Below are 21,350 nucleotides of genomic sequence, written 5' to 3'. Positions count from 1 at the left end.
CTCCACCGTGGGACGGAACTGAGGGGACACAAGTTATTTCTTTAAGAACAGTTTGCGGGGGCCAGTGCTTTCTGCCCCCCCACAGAGCTTCCTTCCTCCTTGCCCTGCAGAGCCCCGCACTTCCTTCCTCCTTCCCCTGCAGAGCCCCGCACTTCCTTCCTCCTTCCCCTGCGCTTCCTTCCTCCTTCCCCTGCAGAGCACTGCACTTCCATTAACCCGCCCTGCTCTTCCTTCTCCTTTCCCTGCCGCGACCGGTGGTTGGTACATGTCTGGCGTGGGTCTATTTGTGTTTTTTTTAATTATTTATAAAAAAATTGCGTTTAATCCCCAATATGTCTGTTTGCACGTTTTTGTTGTGTTTGCGACGTCTGCGCTCCTTCATCTATTATTATTCTCACTCCACGGGGTAATAAAGGGGCACTTTACACATTTTTAGGAGCTTACAGACACCCCATTCCACCTCTTATTGCCCCATCTCCATGAAGCAGAATGCGGGCACAGCGCCTCTGCAGCGAACAGGAGACTAAGGGGAGTGGCTTGGCTGTAACAACACCCCCTCTGTACCCCTCCATTTCTGCCCATTTGTTACCCACGTGCCCCCCTCTCGAGCTAAATAGCACCCCAGGGGCAGCTCCCTATGTGCCCCTGCCCCTACCATGACAGTCAGAGTGACTTATAGGTCCTAAAAGCCCCCTCCCAGATGCCATGATCAGTGTTCTCTACATCCCATGGTACGTTATGTGAAATGCCCCAATACCCCAGTCCTGCTTGACCTATTTGCTATGCTGTGGTGTATTATTGCCCCTTGGGTGCTTGTTGACCCGAATATCATACTGCCCTGATGCCCCATCCCTGGGAAGCTGCCCTGCCCCTACCACAGAGTGGCAGCGTGGCTGCCTTATTACCCCGGCAGGGGATTAACATGGGTTATCTATCCGGGGTATTACTTAACTCTCCCACCCCGTCGTGTCACACACTCATATCGTGACATATGACGCCCCTTGAGGCCAAACGCGGACACCTGCAGACAGGCCTGAGAAACACACTCCGCAGCCTCACGGACACGGGATAAATACCCGGGAATACACCTACCGCCACCTCGGAAACCTCCGCCGAGTTTTTTTTTATGATTGGTGGAAAAACTCGTGTCCCTTAACCTTTTCTCAAAATTCAATTGGCTGCGGTGGCGTAACTTGCCCGGACACAGAAAGATACTTCATATGATTGGTTACTTTTTCTCTTTCTGCATAGCAACAAGCGGCGATGGGCAGCAACACACAAGGGCGCGCAAACAAAAGATTGTATGCGCTGTGTCACAACATTCAAGCCTGGTTGCGCGGATTCTGGAGTAGTTAGACCACGCCCACTTCTTAAAGGGGAAGCGTTCGCTTTAGAGAGAAGCTTCACTCACAGCCTTTGATGTTTTAGACTTCCGTATCCATGGGAACCATATTCAATGGGCAGATACATTCGTTAATGTTTAGTGTCCTTGATGTAATATTCAGCCCCATATGCATATACTTTATTTCCAAATATCAGGCCATCACACCTACACTCTCTATATGGATTAGAACATTATTTATTCACTTCAGAGACTGGATCCACTATGGGCTCCTTGTGTAGAGATACAGTCAGATTCACGTTGTATTTCATGTTATTCACATCAATAAGAAATATAAAAGGGCCTGATTGGTCCTTAGTGCGGTCACATGACCGCTATGATGTTTTCAAATTTATGGTAAATCATGATTGGAGCATTCCACCCAGGAGCCCTAGCCCTAACACCGGTGTGATTGGCTGATACAGTCATGGTAACACATTACAGTGATTGGCGCATTGAAATGAGGTCTGGTGTGATTGGTTCTTTCAGAATCATGTGATTAGGATTCCCCCCCATATATAGCAATGCCAAGCTGTTGCTGGTTTGATGTCAGTTGGTTAGTTGCTCTGCTGAGAGGAGAGGCTTGTCATGGAGGATTGTGGGTAGGCCATGTCTGACTGGACCTGGTTGGGTGGTTTGGAGCTTCAGGCGATCATCCTGGGTTTGTTTTAGTTTTTGGTTTTCTGTTGCTTTCTTTCTGTTGGCTGTACAGTCCATCCAGTGGCACTGCAGCCATAGAGGCCGTTGAGAACCCTGCTGGGGCAACATGCTGGCTGTTACTTATTATAGAATGCTGCTAAACTTGTGAGTTTGGTTTATTAAACATATTTTTTTACTTTATCTTGTACTGTGTAATTTGTTGGGGGTACACATGGTTTGTGGGGATGCTGGGAACCATTGAGGCTGATAGTCTGCATTTTGGAGATAGAGGTATCCTAACTGCACAGTATGCCTGCAAGATGGTGCTGGTGGCTTCATAAATGTTAATGTTTGACAGTAAATATAATCTCAAGATGTGTCCACATAATGGTGCCATTGTCTAGCTGAGTACAGGTTAAAGGGTGTTTTAAATACAGCTAATTATACAATGCTGTTCAGTGGTTGAAAGTAAATGTAGATACACAATGTGTCCACAAGATGGCACTATCAATGCTGTTCAGTGGTTGAAAGTAAATGTAGGTACGCCATGTGTCCACAAGATGGCGCTATCAATGCTGTTCAGTGGTTGAAAGTAAATGTAAGTACGCCATGTGTCCACAAGATGGCGCTATCAATGCTGTTCACTGGTTGAAAGTAAATGTATACACAATGTGTCCACAAGACGGTGCTATCAATGCTGTTCAGTGGTTGAAAGTAAAGGTAGGTATGCCATGTGTCCACAAGACAGCGCTATCAATGCTGTTCAGTGGTTGAAGGTAAATGTAGATACACAATGTGTCCACAAGACGGCGCTATCAATGCTGTTCAGTGGTTAAAAGTAAATGTAGGTACACAATGTGTCCACAAGACAGCGCTATCAATGCTGTTCAGTGGTTGAAAGTAAATGTAGATGCACAATGTGTCCACAAGATGGCGCTATCAATGCTGTTCAGTGGTTGAAGGTAAATGTAGGTATACAATGTGTCCACAAGATGGCGCTATCAATGCTGTTCAGTGGTTAAAAGTAAATGTAGGTACACAATGTGTCCACAAGACAGCGCTATCAATGCTGTTCAGTGGTTGAAAGTAAATGTAGATGCACAATGTGTCCACAAGACGGCGCTATCAATGCTGTTCAGTGGTTGAAAGTAAATGTAGGTACACAATGTGTCCACAAGATGGCGCTATCAATGCTGTTCAGTGGTTGAAAGTAAATGTATACACAATGTGTCCACAAGACGGTGCTATCAATGCTGTTCAGTGGTTGAAAGTAAAGGTAGGTATGCCATGTGTCCACAAGATGGCGCTATCAATGCTGTTCAGTGGTTGAAGGTAAATGTAGGTACACAATGTGTCCACAAGACAGCGCTATCAATGCTGTTCAGTGGTTGAAAGTAAATGTATACACAATGTGTCCACAAGACAGCGCTATCAATGCTGTTCAGTGGTTGAAAGTAAATGTAGGTACACAATGTGTCCACAAGACAGCGCTATCAATGCTGTTCAGTGGTTGAAGGTAAATGTAGATACACAATGTGTCCACAAGACGGCGCTATCAATGCTGTTCAGTGGTTGAAAGTAAATGTAGGTACACAATGTGTCCACAAGACAGCGCTATCAATGCTGTTCAGTGGTTGAAGGTAAATGTAGATACACAATGTGTCCACAAGACGGCGCTATCAATGCTGTTCAGTGGTTGAAGGTAAATGTAGGTACACAGTGTCCACAAGATGGCGATATCAATGCTGTTCAGTGGTTGAAAGTAAATCTAGATGCACAATGTGTCCACAAGACGGCGCTATCAATGCTGTTCAGTGGTTGAAGGTAAATGTAGGTACACAATGTGTCCACAAGATGGCGCTATCAATGCTGTTCAGTGGTTGAAAGTAAATGTAGGTACACTGTGTCCACAAGACGGTGCTATCAATGCTGTTCAGTGGTTGAAAGTAAAGGTAGGTATGCCATGTGTCCACAAGACGGCGCTATCAATGCTGTTCAGTGGTTGAAGGTAAATGTAGGTACACAATGTGTCCACAAGACAGCGCTATCAATGCTGTTCAGTGGTTGAAGGTAAATGTAGGTACACAATGTGTCCACAAGATGGCGCTATCAATGCTGTTCAGTGGTTGAAAGTAAATGTAGATACACAATGTGTCCACAAGACGGCGCTATCAATGCTGTTCAGTGGTTGAAGGTAAATGTAGGTACACAATGTGTCCACAAGATGGCGCTATCAATGCTGTTCAGTGGTTGAAAGTAAATGTAGGTACACAATGTGTCCACAAGACGGTGCTATCAATGCTGTTCAGTGGTTGAAAGTAAAGGTAGGTATGCCATGTGTCCACAAGACGGCGCTATCAATGCTGTTCAGTGGTTGAAAGTAAATGTAGATACACAATGTGTCCACAAGACGGCGCTATCAATGCTGTTCAGTGGTTCAAAGTAAATGTAGATGCACAATGTGTCCACAAGACGGCGCTATCAATGCTGTTCAGTGGTTGAAGGTAAATGTAGGTACACAATGTGTCCACAAGATGGCGCTATCAATGCTGTTCAGTGGTTGAAAGTAAATGTAGGTACACAATGTGTCCACAAGACGGTGCTATCAATGCTGTTCAGTGGTTGAAAGTAAAGGTAGGTATGCCATGTGTCCACAAGACGGCGCTATCAATGCTGTTCAGTGGTTGAAAGTAAATGTAGATACACAATGTGTCCACAAGACGGCGCTATCAATGCTGTTCAGTGGTTGAAAGTAAATGTAGATACACAATGTGTCCACAAGACGGCGCTATCAATGCTGTTCAGTGGTTGAAGGTAAATGTAGGTACACAATGTGTCCACAAGATGGCGCTATCAATGCTGTTCAGTGGTTGAAAGTAAATGTAGGTACACAATGTGTCCACAAGACGGTGCTATCAATGCTGTTCAGTGGTTGAAAGTAAAGGTAGGTATGCCATGTGTCCACAAGACGGCGCTATCAATGCTGTTCAGTGGTTGAAGGTAAATGTAGGTACACAATGTGTCCACAAGACAGCGCTATCAATGCTGTTCAGTGGTTGAAAGTAAATGTAGGTACACAATGTGTCCACAAGACGGCGCTATCAATGCTGTTCAGTGGTTGAAGGTAAATGTAGGTACACCATGTGTCCACAAGACGGCGCTATCAATACTGTTCAGTGGTTGAAGGTAAATGTAGATACACAATGTGTCCACAAGACGGCGCTATCAATGCTGTTCAGTGGTTGAAAGTAAATGTAGGTACACAATGTGTCCACAAGACGGCGCTATCAATGCTGTTCAGTGGTTGAAGGTAAATGTAGGTACGCCATGTGTCCACAAGACAGCGCTATCAATGCTGTTCAGTGGTTGAAGGTAAATGTAGGTACACAATGTGTCCACAAGATGGCGCTATCAATGCTGTTCAGTGGTTGAAAGTAAATGTAGGTACACAATGTGTCCACAAGACGGTGCTATCAATGCTGTTCAGTGGTTGAAAGTAAAGGTAGGTATGCCATGTGTCCACAAGACGGCGCTATCAATGCTGTTCAGTGGTTGAAAGTAAATGTAGATACACAATGTGTCCACAAGACGGCGCTATCAATGCTGTTCAGTGGTTGAAAGTAAATGTAGATACACAATGTGTCCACAAGACGGCGCTATCAATGCTGTTCAGTGGTTGAAAGTAAATGTAGATACACAATGTGTCCACAAGACGGCGCTATCAATGCTGTTCAGTGGTTGAAGGTAAATGTAGGTACACAATGTGTCCACAAGATGGCGCTATCAATGCTGTTCAGTGGTTGAAAGTAAATGTAGGTACACAATGTGTCCACAAGACGGTGCTATCAATGCTGTTCAGTGGTTGAAAGTAAAGGTAGGTATGCCATGTGTCCACAAGACGGCGCTATCAATGCTGTTCAGTGGTTGAAGGTAAATGTAGGTACACAATGTGTCCACAAGACAGCGCTATCAATGCTGTTCAGTGGTTGAAAGTAAATGTAGGTACACAATGTGTCCACAAGACGGCGCTATCAATGCTGTTCAGTGGTTGAAGGTAAATGTAGGTACACCATGTGTCCACAAGACGGCGCTATCAATACTGTTCAGTGGTTGAAGGTAAATGTAGATACACAATGTGTCCACAAGACGGCGCTATCAATGCTGTTCAGTGGTTGAAAGTAAATGTAGGTACACAATGTGTCCACAAGACGGCGCTATCAATGCTGTTCAGTGGTTGAAGGTAAATGTAGGTACGCCATGTGTCCACAAGACAGCGCTATCAATGCTGTTCAGTGGTTGAAGGTAAATGTAGGTACGCCATGTGTCCACAAGACGGCGCTATCAATGCTGTTCAGTGTTTGAAAGTAAATGTAGGTACACAATGTGTCCACAAGACGGCGCTATCAATGCTGTTGAGTGGTTGAAGGTAAATGTAGGTACACCATGTGTCCACAAGACGGCGCTATCAATACTGTTCAGTGGTTGAAGGTAAATGTAGATACACAATGTGTCCACAAGACGGCGCTATCAATGCTGTTCAGTGGTTGAAAGTAAATGTAGGTACACAATGTGTCCACAAGACGGCGCTATCAATGCTGTTCAGTGGTTGAAGGTAAGTGTAGGTACGCCATGTGTCCACAAGACAGCGCTATCAATGCTGTTCAGTGGTTGAAAGTAAATGTAGGTACGCCATATGTCCACAAGACGGCGCTATCAATGCTGTTCAGTGGTTGAAAGTAAATGTAGGTACACCATGTGTCCACAGGATGGTGCTATCTCAATGCTGTTCAGCAGTTGTAAGTAAATGCAAGTACACTGAGTCCACAGGACTGTGCTATCTGCTACCTAATTGTGTACTAACATTTACTTTCAGTCATTGAACAGCAATGTGTTGGCCAGCATTATCTAAATCCTGTTCAATGGCTTTAAGTACATAATGTGTTCACAGGATGGCGCTCAATACTGTTCAGTGGTTGTAAGTACACAATGTGTCCACAGGTCCATACTAAACATTAGTCAATGGTTGAAAACAAAGGGTGGCTGATTGTGCCATCCTCTGCACATATTGTGTTATTACAATCAGCCACCACAACTAAAATCTACACAATATGGCTGCAGCATGGCATGCTGTTACCTGTAAATATAAGGGGATTTTTGCATGTAGATGCAATTACACATAACTACAAGATAATGCCATCAGCTGATTCAATACCGTTCCATGATGGGAGGTGAATTTAATTACATAATATGCCTGCAGGATTGTGCACTGTTAACTACATGAATACAGATTGATTAAATGATTAAATGTAGATGTAATTACACAATGTGTCCACAAGACAGCGCTATCAGCTCAATCAATGCAGTTCAACAATTAAAGGTAAGTGTAGTTACACAATATCTCTGCAGGATGGTGCCGTCTGCTGTGAAAACACAATGTTGTATGGTATCATATTCCACATGGCTGTACAAAGGGTACACAAGACCTCACAATTAGTATATAACATAACAATATGACATTCAGAAGCAACAGGGGAGGAGAGCCCTGTTTAAATGAGCTTTTAATACTAAAGTACACATTGTGTCCGCGTGACGACACCAACAAAATACCAACCAATGATTCGAATCAAAACTAATTACACTAATCTAATTAACAATCATTTAATGAGTAGAAGTAAACATAATTCCACAATACAGCCACAGGAGGGCGCCATCAGTAGCCTAAATGTCATTTAATGATTAGAAGTAAATGTAATTCCACAATTTATCCACAGGAGGGCGCCATCAGTTGCCTAAATGTCATTGAATGATTAGAAGTAAATGTAATTCCAGAATTTATCCACAGGAGGGCGCCATCAGTAGCCTAAATGTCATTTAATGATTAGAAGTAAATGTAATTCCACAATTTATCCACAGGAGGGCGCCATCATTTGCCTAAATGCCATTTAATGATTAGAAGTAAATGTAATTCCACAATTTATCCACAGGAGTGCGCCATCAGTTGCCTAAATGTCATTGAATGATTAGAAGTAAATGTAATTCCAGAATTTATCCACAGGAGGGCGCCATCAGTTGCCTAAATGTCATTTAATGATTAGAAGTAAATGTAATTCCACAATTTATCCACAGGAGGGCGCCATTATTTGCCTAAATGCCATTTAATGATTAGAAGTAAATGTAATTCCACAATTTATCCACAGGAGTGCGACATCAATTGCCTAAATGCCATTTAATGATTAGAAGTAAATGTAATTCCACAATTTATCCACAGGAGGGCTCCATCAGTTGCCAAAATGTCATTTACTAATTAAATGATGGCGCCACCTTGTGGATGTATTGTGGAATTACATTTACCTCTAATCATTAAATGGCATTTAGGCAACTGATGGCGCCCTCCTGTGGATGCATTGTGGAATTACATTTACTTCTAATTAAATGGCATTTAGGCTACTGATGGCGCCCTCCTGTGGATAAATTGTGGAATTACATTTACTTCTGATCATTAAATGACATTTAGGCAACTGATGGCGCCCTCCTGTGGATAATTTGTGGAATTACATTTACTTCTGATCATTAAATGACATTTAGGCAACTGATGGCGCCCTCCTGTGGATAGATTGTGGAATTACATTTACTTCTAATCATTAAATGGCATTTAGGCAACTGATGGCGCCCTCCTGTGGATAAATTGTGGAATTACATTTACTTCTAATCATTAAATGGCATTTAGGCAACTGATGGCGCCCTCCTGTGGATAAATTGTGGAATTACATTTACTTCTAATCATTAAATGGCATTTAGGCAACTGATGGCGCCCTCATGTGGATGAATTGTGGAATTACATTTACTTCTAATCATTAAATGGCATTTAGGCAACTGATGGCGCCCTCCTGTGGATGTATTGTGGAATTACATTTACTTGGCATTTAGACAATACATCCATAGGATGGCACCATCAGTTGCCTATTGTCATTCTGCGGGTGTGGATTGTGGACAGTCACGTTGTGCAATCCCTTTTATTACGATGTGTAATTTGTCCTCCATACCCCCTTAGTCCCTGTATTTATTGCCCCCGCACCTACAACTGCTACTGCCAAACCCTGCACATTTACAGGTGAGAGTCAGTAAAAGCAACACCAATGAGCCGCCTCGGAGTGGGGGCCAAACGCCAGTAGGTAAAGGATCAGGTCCAGGCTCGAGCGTCTTCAAACATTTTCTCTCAGGATCCCAGACGCTGGGTAGCTTGTGTCTTTTTGGACTAAAGACTCTTCTCTTTCACAAACACAATATCTACTTTCCCTGTTTAGGTGGAGGGGTGCAGAGAGGGTAGTAGATACCTGAAACTGTCTTCCTGTTTAAGCAGTACATGCACACAGTAAAGGCATTCATGAACTCCTGAGATGTGTAACGGAGGTATAGGAGACGGGTAGTTGGGGCCAATCGGCTCTTTTGTGCCGTCACCGTGTGTACCTGAACCCTTTACCTTGAATAACTCATGCAGTGCCCACCCCCGAGGCCACGCGGCTTATCCTCCACAGACTGGTCTGACAGGCTCATGGGTGCGAGAGTTGTATCAGCGGAGTAACCCCGGGTGTGTGCTTTACCTTTATGTTTAATGATGTGCAGTCATGACAGATTTCATAAACTCAGCACGTTTATCGCACAGCCGCATCCTCCCCGCTTGTGTGCCCCAGGCCACGGTCGCGCAGGCACAGCAGGTTTCTGGACTTGATCCACGTACTGCAGCCGGGAAGGGTGCGAACCATAACCTTTTATAGCCACATGTCAGACTCGTTAACTGGTTTTATTCCCAGTAAAATAAGGTCTTTCACCTGGATACGTGTCCTGCAGGAGTTACTGGGCCCTACCTTTCTCTCCATACCAATTAACTCTTCACATAAAGCAGCGAGGCGCCGGCTTCAGCCTATAAACACCTGCACCTGGCAGAGATGGGGGGCTCTGGACCTCACCGGCAGAGGTTACAGGGCAGTTCTGGGGCGCTCGTCCTGTCTAGAGAGACAGCCGTGGCATGTTTAAACTGCTCCTCATTCACAACGTGGAGGGATACAGGCGAGAGAAGCTTTATCCCCAAACGGTCATACGAGAGACACGGAAATCAGATCTGCCCAGACGTTTATTCGCAGTAAAAATATAGAGATGCATTTATTTTATCCCCACATCGACGGATTATATGAAAAATAATTTGAGGTTCTTAGCATAAAGGAAGCAGACTAGAAAGAGCGGCTAGCGTGCAAGGAACACGCATGTGCTGCGCTGCCAGCACGTGTTATGATTGGCGGTGTCGGCATGGCGGGGTTCTGCGCCGTTGGAAAGGCTACGAGAGGCACAGTCGGTGAGAATCATCTTTCAGTTTCTGTTGCATGGTGAGCGATTATCGGACACGGGAGGCTGCACCGCTGCCGTTTCTGGGGCCTTTAGATCCAAATGTCAGAAGTGGTGTCACCTCCCGGGTATCTGATCTCGTGCGCCAGCACGGGGCCATCCGGCTCCTTCCCAAAATCCACCAGGAAATTTTTATTCAACTTCAGTCCTCCCTTCTCTGTGTCCACATCAATCTGCATCATCACAGAGCCCTCCCTGGAACAAGAGCAGAATGTGAGAGCGGCACCCCAGGGAGGGCACAGAGAGGGGGCACGGAGGGGACAGAGATGAGGCAGGGAGGGGGCACGGAGGGCAGGAAGGGGACACATCAATCTGCATCATCACAGAGCCCTCCCTGGAACAAATGCAGAACGCGAGAGCGGCATCGTCACCCAAAGCAGGGCACGGAAGGCATGAAGGGGGCCATCATACTCATATCAATAAGACCCCTTCCAACACGCAGTGGCACACATTTCCCCTCTGGCTCTTACTTGATCATGTCGGGGTAGAACTGCTTGTCCCAGATGCTGTATAGTGAGGTGGTCACATAAAGTCTCTTTCCATCCAGGCTGAGCTGGATCATCTGTGCCCCGCCAGGAATTTTCCTTCCCTGAAATGAACACACAAGGGGGAAGACATTACTGGGCGCACTAAGATGCAGCTTTAAAACATGAGATGCGGGGTGCCTAGAAGGAGGCTCATTTAATGAAGAGATGCGGCTGGGAGTGCAGAGGTCTCACCGAGGAGGAACGAGAGGCTCTCACCTTTACCACCACCTGTTCAGGCTGCTCACTCAGCTCCTCATCCTTTGTGACGGTCACTGTGCCCCCTTTCTGGATGCTGCCCCCCAGAAACACCTGGCAAGAGGGAGAGAGCCGACATCATCGACACTATCATGTGAAATAAGGCTATTTTCATTTGGTTTTTTTTCACCTGTTTGGGTTCTTTTAATATCTCAAACAGCATTCCCCCCCCCCACTCACCTGCCCCACCAGTTTGGGGCACCGGGGGTCTGTGATGTCATACTGCCTGATGTCACCGTGCAGCCAGTTACTGAAGTACAGGAAGCGGTCGTCCAGGGAGATCAGGATGTCAGTGATGAGACCTTTGAGAGGCAAAGAAAGTATCATCAAAGAACAGAAAGTGGGGCTTCTGTTACCCATCAGCCCTGGGGAGCTACCCCCCGACAAGATGTGAAACGCACGACGGTGTCACCCACCTGGCATATCGGGCAAGGCCCAGCCTTCCACCTTCTTACTCGGCACCTGGATCACCTTGTCTGCTGCCCACGTGCCGTCCTGAAGGGAGAAGATGCCACAAAAGCCGATGACCTACAAGATCCTTCTCCGTGTTAATGTCGCTGCTCTGCAACCGCCATTTAACCCTTTACCTGCTTCTTGTAGAAACGAAACACGGAGGAGCCTAAAGCGCACCCAACAAATCCCTGGTCGGCATCCGGATTGTGCAGGAAGCGCACCTCCAGGGGGATCTGGCCCTCCTCCCCCAGATCTATGGACTGGATGCGCGTGTGTTTGGTCCAGTCCCATATATGAATATGACGTCCGTACAGACCTGCAAACGTACGCATGTTATCGCAGTCACATGTATGCCAAAAACCAACATGGGTGACCCTGTCCGCTCCTACCGGCAGCCACATCTTCAATCTTGAAGCCGCGGTTAATGGCTTTTGGGGCTCCCCACTCGGTGCTAATCATCACGTTGTGCCGCGGCTGGTACCAGAAGTCGTAGCCGTACGGTGCAGCTTGGCCCTCCACTTCCCAGTTCCCTTTCACTTTAAAAGTCTCCGCGTCCAGTAACACGAAGCCCCCTGCAGGTAATATTGAGAGTTGGTTAGTACCGGTGCTGCCCGGTGACCTGGCGTCTCAGGGAGGTCGAGGAGATATCGGCACCTTTGCCATTTCCTTCGGGGTCTCCCAAGGTGCTGATCATGATGTCCCCGCAGCCGAGACAGTGGGAGGTGTGCAGACCCGCCAGGCCGGTTTTCTGGAATATTTCTTCTGGTTCCACCACCTGTGGAGGAGAGAAGGACACCAAGCCTCAGAAGGGACCTTTCGCCTGACGCTGGATCATCAGGACAATCCGCAATATAAATATCGGGGGTCCCGTCACACTATATGGGCGTATATCGCTCAGCCCCCCACTATGTCAAAGTACCCTAGAGCTGGATCAGTGGAACTGCCTGCGTTTAACCCAAATTAGCCTCTCAAGCCATTTTAAAGCCGTCCCTGGACACCATGAATGAGGCGTCCCTGTGGCAGGAGGCACTGATCAACTAAAGGACTGCACGGAACACGCTGCTCATTTATAATGTCGGCAGCTTTTGTCACATGGACCCTGCGCTCTCCAGGTTGTGATAACGCTCCTCGGGGGTCAGCACTTTTTTTAAATTGATGGACATTGACAGACCTTGTGGATGCGAGGAGCTCGCGGGTCCGTGCCGACGTCCACCACGTAGACGCGGGAGGAGTGGAGGGAGGGCAGGATCAGGCGGTTCCTGGTCTTGGTGCAGTCCCCATAGCAACTGCTGCACGTGTTCCAGCCAGAGTGGTGCAGCTCGTCATTGAGATTGGGCATCGGCAGGCGGTGGATCACCTGCAACATGGAGAAGCTCCATCAGATTGGAGGGCAGGGGTCTTATGCTTGTTCTCAGATTGCCGCAAGGTACGCAGCGGGTCACAGGGACCGGGCAGCTCTTACCTGGGAGTAGGTTGGGGATTTGGGGTCCACGTCCACGGTGGCCAAGTAGTCGGGCTTCTTAATGCCGGTGGAGCGATAGATGCAGGGCAGGTAAACTATTTGCTCCCTGGGACCTGCGGGGGGAAAATCCACAATCAGGCGCCATGCAAACCGCGTCAAAAAAGCAGCTACTCCTACAACGCGCACCTTTCATGGCGTCCAGCGGGGTCTTGTATCCGGGTCCGCATGATCCGTGTTTATCTACGAAGAGTCAGAGCGTCAGATAAGTGCAGGCGGAACGATGTGAGATCGCAGGCAGAAAGCGCAGGCAGCTGCAGCGAGCTGCGGAAACAGGCAGGTACTGGTGGCAGCGCGCGGCAGCAGGAACCCGCGTTACGTAACAGGATCATGAAATCGTAACTGCCAGCCCCGGGACGCGCAGCGCCGAACACACTGAGCTCTGCAGCAGGAAGAGATGGGAATTCACTGGAGTGCAGCTTGGCCAAGACTGATAAGAGTGCGGACAGGCAGGGCGTGCGGCGTGAATGCGCCCCAGAGGCCAGCGAAGGGTTAAAGCCCGCAGCAATACCTCCCTGGCTGGAACAATAAACACCAAATACACTTTTGGCTTTGCCTGGCAGGTCACGTCGTTTACCGACCGCAATCACGCAAACAGCGACCACGCGTGCTTATGAACGGGGGCCGGCGGCGGGCCGAATAAACGAGGATTTATGGGAAATGTTTATGGGGTTTTATGAATACGATGGGAATTTGAATGTTTATTGCGCAGTGAGGCAGATTTAGTGCCCCCGTCATCGTGTTTATTGCAAATATTCTGGAACGCGGCCGCTACGTGTTCACCGGCGACGCGGGGAGGAGGACGCGACCCCTTACAGCACGCTCGCCGGCCCAAACAGCGGAGCGAAACGCGTCGGCTCAACAAACCAACAAGCAGGACGCAAAAGATGGAGAACGCGAATCTCTGCAGATGGCGACCCGACTCGCGTCTAACAGTCACAATATTTCCTTCATTCGGGGCACTTTGGGTTCATTCCACGCAAAAGCGCCTATTACACGCAAGATTTCACGGCAGGTTGCCCTGACAACCCAGGAAAGGTTCTCACTTGATCCCAAAAACCCTTGGTCAGCATTCAGCACATTAAACACAACCTATACGCGAAAACGGGCAACCTATACGGGAAACGGGCAACCTATACGGGAAACGGGCAACCTATACGGCATATGTCATATTACAGCCGGTTAATCTAGCTGCAATATGCATTGTGTCATTATATATACATATCACCTACGGCCCCGTATAGATCTATCCCCCTAGGGCCCCGTATAAATCTATCCCCCTAGGGCCCCGTATAAATCTATCCCCCTAGGGCCCCGTATAAATCTATCCCCCTAGGGCCCTGAATAAATCTACTCCCCTAGGGACCCGTATAAATCTACTCCCCTAGGGACCCGTATAAATCTACTCCCCTAGGGACCCGTATAAATCTACTCCCCTAGGGCCCCGTATAAATCTATCCCCCTAGGGCCCCGTATAGCTCTACCCCTTGTACATTGCTCTCCGTGGCACCCGCCGTGTATTCCGTGCCCCTCGTTTCTCACCCATGTCGAAGCTCTGCAGGTCTGGCTGTCTCTGCCGTTCTCCAGACTCTGAACCCTGCAGGAGTCCCTTACATACTCCGGGGGAGGGGCAGGGGCAGGGCACTGGGGCGAGGGGAGGGACAGGGGCAGGGCACTGGGGCGAGGAAAAAGGGAGGCCCCGGGGACACAGAGAGGGGGGAGTAGAAGGAAGCCGGATGGCATGCGCAGGGTGAAGGAACTCTTACCCAGAAACTCCAGATCTCTAGAACCAGGAAATGTTTTCAGTCCAAATAAACTGCAAGGAATCCACGCTGACCCAGAATTACTGCCTATAACACACAGTGCCCGGCCCCTGACCCAGAATTACTGCCTATAACACACAGCGCCCGGCCCCTGACCCAGAATTACCGCCTATAACACACAGCGCCCGGCCCCTGACCCAGAATTACCGCCTATAACACACAGCGCCCGGCCCCTGACCCAGAATTACTGCCTATAACACACAGCGCCCGGCCCCTGACCCAGAATTACTGCCTATAACACACAGCGCCCGGCCCCTGACCCAGAATTACCGCCTATAACACACAGCGCCCGGCCCCTGACCCAGAATTACTGCCTATAACACACAGCGCCCGGCCCCTGACCCAGAATTACCGCCTATAACACACAGCGCCCGGCCCCTGACCCAGAATTACCGCCTATAACACACAGCGCCCGGCCCCTGACCCAGAATTACCGCCTATAACACACAGCGCCCGGCCCCTGACCCAGAATTACCGCCTATAACACACAGCGCCCGGCCCCTGACCCAGAATTACCGCCTATAACACACAGCGCCCGGCCCCTGACCCAGAATTACCGCCTATAACACACAGCGCCCGGCCCCTGACCCAGAATTACCGCCTATAACACACAGCGCCCGGCCCCTGACCCAGAATTACCGCCTATAACACACAGCGCCCGGCCCCTGACCCAGAATTACCGCCTATAACACACAGCGCCCGGCCCCTGACCCAGAATTACCGCCTATAACACACAGCGCTCCCGGCCCCTGACCCAGAATTACCGCCTATAACACACAGCGCCCGGCCCCTGACCCAGAATTACCGCCTATAACACACAGCGCCCGGCCCCTGACCCAGAATTACCGCCTATAACACACAGCGCCCGGCCCCTGACCCAGAATTACCGCCTATAACACACAGCGCCCGGCCCCTGACCCAGAATTACCGCCTATAACACACAGCGACCGGCCCCTGACCCAGAATTACCGCCTATAACACACAGCGCCCGGCCCCTGACCCAGAATTACCGCCTATAACACACAGCGCCCGGCCCCTGACCCAGAATTACTGCCTATAACACACAGCGCCCGGCCCCTGACCCGGAATTACTGCCTATAACACACAGCGCCCGGCCCCTGACCCGGAATTACTGCCTATAACACACAGCGCCCGGCCCCTGACCCGGAATTACTGCCTATAACACACAGCGCCCGGCCCCTGTCCCGGAATTACTGCCTATAACACACAGCGTACCCGGCCCCTGACCCAGAATTACTGCCTATAACACACAGCGCCCGGCCCCTGACCCAGAATTACTGCCTATAACACACAGCGCCCGGACCCTGACCCAGAATTACTGCCTATAACACACAGTGCCCGGTCCCTGACCCAGAATTACCGCCTATAACACACAGCGCCCGGCCCCTGACCCAGAATTACCGCCTATAACACACAGCGCCCGGCCCCTGACCCAGAATTACCGCCTATAACACACAGCGCCCGGCCCCTGACCCAGAATTGCCGCCTATAACACACAGCGCCCGGCCCCTGACCCAGAATTACCGCCTATAACACACAGCGCCCGGACCCTGACCCAGAATTACCGCCTATAACACACAGCGCTCCCGGCCCCTGACCCAGAATTACCGCCTATAACACACAGCGCCCGGCCCCTGACCCAGAATTACCGCCTATAACACACAGCGCCCGGCCCCTGACCCAGAATTACCGCCTATAACACACAGCGCCCGGCCCCTGACCCAGAATTACCGCCTATAACACACAGCTCCCGGCCCCTGACCCGGAATTACCGCCTATAACACACAGCGCCCGGCCCCTGACCCAGAATTACCGCCTATAACACACAGCGCCCGGCCCCTGACCCAGAATTACCGCCTATAACACACAGCGCCCGGCCCCTGACCCGGAATTACTGCCTATAACACACAGCGCCCGGCCCCTGACCCAGAATTACTGCCTATAACACACAGCGCTCCCGGCCCCTGACCCAGAATTACTGCCTATAACACACAGCGCTCCCGGCCCCTGACCCAGAATTACTGCCTATAACACACAGCGCCCCCGGCCCCTGTCCCAGAATTACTGCCTATAACACACAGCGCCCCTGGCCCCTGACCCAGAATTACTGCCTATAACACACAGCGCACCCGGCCCCTGATCCAGAATTACTGCCTACAACACACAGCGTACCCGGCCCCTGACCCAGAATTACCGCCTATAACACACAGCGCACCTGGCCCCTGACCCAGAATTACCGCCTATAACACACAGCGCCCGGCCCCTGACCCAGAATTACTGCCTATAACACACAGCGCCCGGCCCCTGACCCAGAATTACCGCCTATAACACACAGCGCCCGGCCCCTGACCCAGAATTACTGCCTATAACACACAGCGCGCCCGGCCCCTGACCCAGAATTATCGCCTATAACACACAGCGCCCGGCCCCTGACCCAGAATTACCGCCTATAACACACAGCGCGCGGCCCCTGACCCGGAATTACTGCCTATAACACACAGCGCCCGGCCCCTGACCCAGAATTACTGCCCTGTATCTCTCCGTGTGTTAATGCGTGACACAGATTGTACTGCGCTGCGTAATATGTTGGTGCTTCATATAGGATAATAATATTTATTATTACCGGTCTCCTCAGTGTGTGGCATTCCTGTATGCAAACTGCCCAAAGTACCCAGAATTACCCCCAAACAATTCTTTCCACTCATACATTAATTCCTCTCCCCACTTACACACAAACTGCCCTCCTGCCCCTCAGTAACGACTGTATTTCACTGTATTGACCCTGTATGTGCCCTCCCTTTCACCTTTTGCTCCTGGTTGGCAACCTCCCGCCATGTTGCCACAGCGAGGCTCAAATTCAACCACTCGCCAGTCACAAGATGGCTCCTCCGCCGGAAGTGCTGTCTGCATCCGGTTTCCAGCCCCGCACTGTCATTGTTGTAGGAGCCATGATGATGGGCAGCGGGATGAGATTGTTTCCTGGCGGACCGGCACCGGGGGCACTGCACTCCTTCCCCGGGGAGCTGACCGGGGCCGGAGAGGGACCCCTCCGACACACCATGTAAGGGGAGGGGGCTGCTCATTTGGTCACAAGGCCCCTCGATGCTCACGGCCTCGGTACTGGCTCTGGGCGGGATATCAGCCGGGAAGAGATGTTCTGGGGTCCTGGAGGTTTATACTTAGAAGCCCCCAGTAAGGGCAGTGTGAGGGGGCAATGATACCCCCAGGGCAAATAGAGGGGCACTTGGACTATTAAACTATTTCTGCCAGGGGGTCCCCTCTGTGTCATATTCTGGGGTCCAAAAGCCCCATTGCTATCACCGGATTCACGATAGGTGAATGACCCTAAATGCCGCCTATAAGGGCACATACATCCCCAGAAAAGGCTACTGGTTGCTTGGGGTACGTTTGCCATTACACCGGGGCGTTTCAGGGGCCCCCGGCACTAATTGTGCCTACATGGAGGGGAGATGAAGGGCCCCTGTAGGTTACATTATAGCGCAGGCGGGCAGGATCCCGATGGCACCAAGTTTCACTTTCATTTCCAGTCTGTATACTGGAGGCTGATGGGATTGTATACTGGTGGCTGATGGGATTGTGTACTGGAGGGCCGTGCAGGGGCTTTACATTCACTTACCGACGCGCTCAGACGTAGCGGTGACGCCGTTTACTCTCCCCGCGCAGGAACCCGATGGTAACGGGCACCTCTGTGCTGGGCGTGAAGTTCGATGGAGGAGTGATCATCGCAGCCGACATGCTGGGCTCCTACGGCTCTTTGGCCAGGTTCCGGAACATCTCCCGTCTGATGAAAGTCAACTCCTGCACCATGCTGGGCGCGTCCGGCGACTACGCCGACTACCAGTACCTGAAGCAGGTCATCGACCAGATGGTGTAAGTACGGCTGATCCGGGCTGGCGTCGGCGATCCCGGTTAAGAAGTGCCACGTGAAGAAAGGGGAGCAGGTAGTGGGGGCGTCACGTGTGCGCGGGGGCATCACGGGAGTAGCGGCGTGTTCTGTAACAACGATCCGCCGGTTTACTGTCTTTCAGAATCGACGAGGAGCTGGTGGGCGACGGTCACAACTACAGCCCTAAGGCCGTCCATTCCTGGCTGACCCGCGTCATGTACAATCGCAGGAGTAAGATGAACCCCCTGTGGAACACGGTGGTCATCGGTGGGCTCTATAATGGAGAGAGGTGGGTGTTTAGTAGATCCTGCCCCGTCGCGGTGATTGTCGCCGGCTCGCGTGGTAACGTTCTGTCTCTCTGTGCAGTTTCCTTGGATACGTAGACAAACTTGGCGTGGCTTACGAAGCGCCGACGATTGCTACGGGGTTTGGCGCGTACCTGGCTCAGGTGAGTGCGAGGGCTCCGGATTACGTAGCTGATGTTTCTATCGGCGGTCCGGTACGCGGCTGCAGAATAACTGTTTATATATAAATATAATTAGGACGGCATCTAGGAGAGCGCCGGGGAGAGGGTTGTAGTCTAAGCGAGGCTCCGCATGCCCGGCTCTCATCCTGTCCATTTCATCTGCCGCAGCCGCTGATGAGGGACGTCGTGGAGAACAAGCCTAACCTGACGAGGGACGAGGCCCGGCAGCTCGTGGAGCGCTGCATGAGAGTGCTGTACTACAGAGACGCCCGCTCCTACAACCGAGTAAGTGTCCTTACCTCCGCGGGGGGGCCCTGCCGGTGTGTGTCTCTCATTCTGTTCCCTCCCCGGGCCGGTCTTTTATTGTCCATAGGCCTCCGTGACTTGATCTGTTGTTGCCATGTTGTTGCTCCGGTGCTGATGCCTGCTTTCTATTCGCAGTATGAAATCGCCACGGTAACGGAGAGCGGAGTGGAGATCGAAGGACCCGTCTCTTCCGAGACCAACTGGGATATCGCGCATTTGGTTAGGTAAGGGTTGGGAGGGACGTCTCTGTCGAGCTGACCGTCTCGCACCGTGGATTTCCGCTCACGTCTCTTCTCTCTTGCAGTGGGTTTGAATGAAGTCGTCGGCACAGAAGTCTCCTCTTCATCTGTCTTATGTTTGTTGTTTGAATAAAGCGGTCTGTTTTTGTAAACCGAGCGAGGTTGCCGTGTTGGTTTTGTAGGCCGTGTGGTAACGCCTCGTTGGGGTACGTTTGGGTAAAAGTGCTTTTTTTTTTTTCTGTAAATCTAGGCCCCTGCTGGAAAAACAGCATTTTAAGTTATGGGGAAACAACTTTCAGCCAAATCGGCCCTCGACTTTCATACAGAGCCCGTCTCCCTAGCCCCTAAACCTGTACAATGTATACATTAAAGGCTGTGGCTATCATCCAATCTGGATAACGGGCCCCGCATCGCCCGTGATAAGGATTGCCGGTTGTCTCGCCTGCCGGTTGTCGCGTCCGGCTCTGGCCGGCTTCAGCCTCGCGTCTCTCTATCGCGCTGTAAAGCTGCGTGTTGTGTGTAAGACTCATGGGTAGCGGGGACCCTGGGTCTCTGCCGGGCTCCAAGCCAGAAAACAACTACTTCAGCAATTACTTTCTAATATTAGAGCAAGGCCAGCTGTCTGTAGAAGGCCGTGTACAGCGCCGGTATATGGAATAGCCCAGGGTGGGGGGCTATTTCCACGACCAGGGTACAAGCAACCCCCACGAATCCTGCGGCTACGAGAGGCCATCCCCAGCCTCCACTGCCACACAGCCTGGAGGTCAGTATGGCGACCGGCAGCTCGCGAGGACGCCAACGCTTGGCAGAGAACGGTCCGGTATAATGCAGCGGAACCACGTATAAAACCGCCGGCCCCAACAAGAACCGGCGTAGCTGCGCAAAACTAACAACTGCACCGCGGCCCCACCGATCCGGTGTCTTATGACGGAGGAGCCGCGGCTTCACCGGCCCCCCGCGCAACCCGTGAACGGGGCTCATTCATACACCACGCTGCTTCCGGCATTTATACAAAGCCGCGCATGCCGCAGCAACTCACAGTATCACCGGGGCTCACACCGCACTCCGCTGACCGGCATCGGCCCCGGTCCGGCTCTAGAACCTTCGCACCGTGACGGAAAAGGGAATAGACTGGAGATGAAATTATTCAATACTAGAGCTTTTATTGGAATAAAAAGGCATTAGAAATCTGGGAATCCCACCTATTATCCAATCACTACAACAGCATGAAGACCGGATACCGTTCTATTATACAGGAGCACAGGGGTCCGGGTCACGGCCCCCGGGCCGGGGGGGGAGGGATTTTTTACACCTTTAGACACTCTTAAATATAGGTGAGGAATCTTAGGGGGTTTCCATGGCAATGTACACAGTATGCCGGGGACTATATTACAGAGGACCATATCGTCGGTAC

At 50.4% G+C, this 21,350-nt stretch overlaps 2 protein-coding genes across 2 annotated transcripts; one reads left to right on the top strand and one right to left on the bottom strand.

Annotated features, from left to right (window-relative positions):
• Window positions 1–10,452: 10,452 nt before the first annotated feature.
• On the bottom strand, window positions 10,453–13,355 carry LOC149272662 (methanethiol oxidase-like). Its single transcript, XM_089506838.1, has 11 exons — window positions 13,304–13,355; window positions 13,118–13,230; window positions 12,827–13,012; window positions 12,310–12,430; window positions 12,045–12,227; window positions 11,790–11,971; window positions 11,619–11,697; window positions 11,383–11,504; window positions 11,164–11,256; window positions 10,891–11,009; window positions 10,453–10,615 (listed from the first exon to the last, which is right to left on the bottom strand). The coding sequence occupies exons 1-11, from the start codon at window positions 13,308–13,310 to the stop codon at window positions 10,453–10,455; spliced, it is 1,368 nt and encodes a 455-aa protein (XP_089362964.1). The 5' UTR covers window positions 13,311–13,355.
• Window positions 13,356–17,969: 4,614 nt separating this feature from the next.
• Window positions 17,970–20,826, top strand: LOC149272661 (proteasome subunit beta type-4-like). Its single transcript, XM_089506864.1, has 8 exons — window positions 17,970–18,079; window positions 18,703–18,909; window positions 19,068–19,214; window positions 19,292–19,373; window positions 19,560–19,676; window positions 19,833–19,921; window positions 20,309–20,436; window positions 20,627–20,826. Exons 1-8 carry the CDS (start codon window positions 17,970–17,972, stop codon window positions 20,824–20,826), a joined length of 1,080 nt encoding a protein of 359 aa, XP_089362990.1.
• Window positions 20,827–21,350: the final 524 nt, after the last annotated feature.

This window comes from Sceloporus occidentalis, unplaced genomic scaffold (genome assembly GCF_023333645.1).
Source record: "Sceloporus occidentalis isolate IW3139 unplaced genomic scaffold, rSceOcc1.0.p SCAF_427, whole genome shotgun sequence".
Classification (NCBI taxonomy): Eukaryota; Metazoa; Chordata; class Lepidosauria; order Squamata; family Phrynosomatidae; genus Sceloporus; species Sceloporus occidentalis.
The sequence above is the reverse complement of the archived record's forward strand: the minus strand, read 5'-3'. Positions and strand labels throughout refer to the sequence as shown.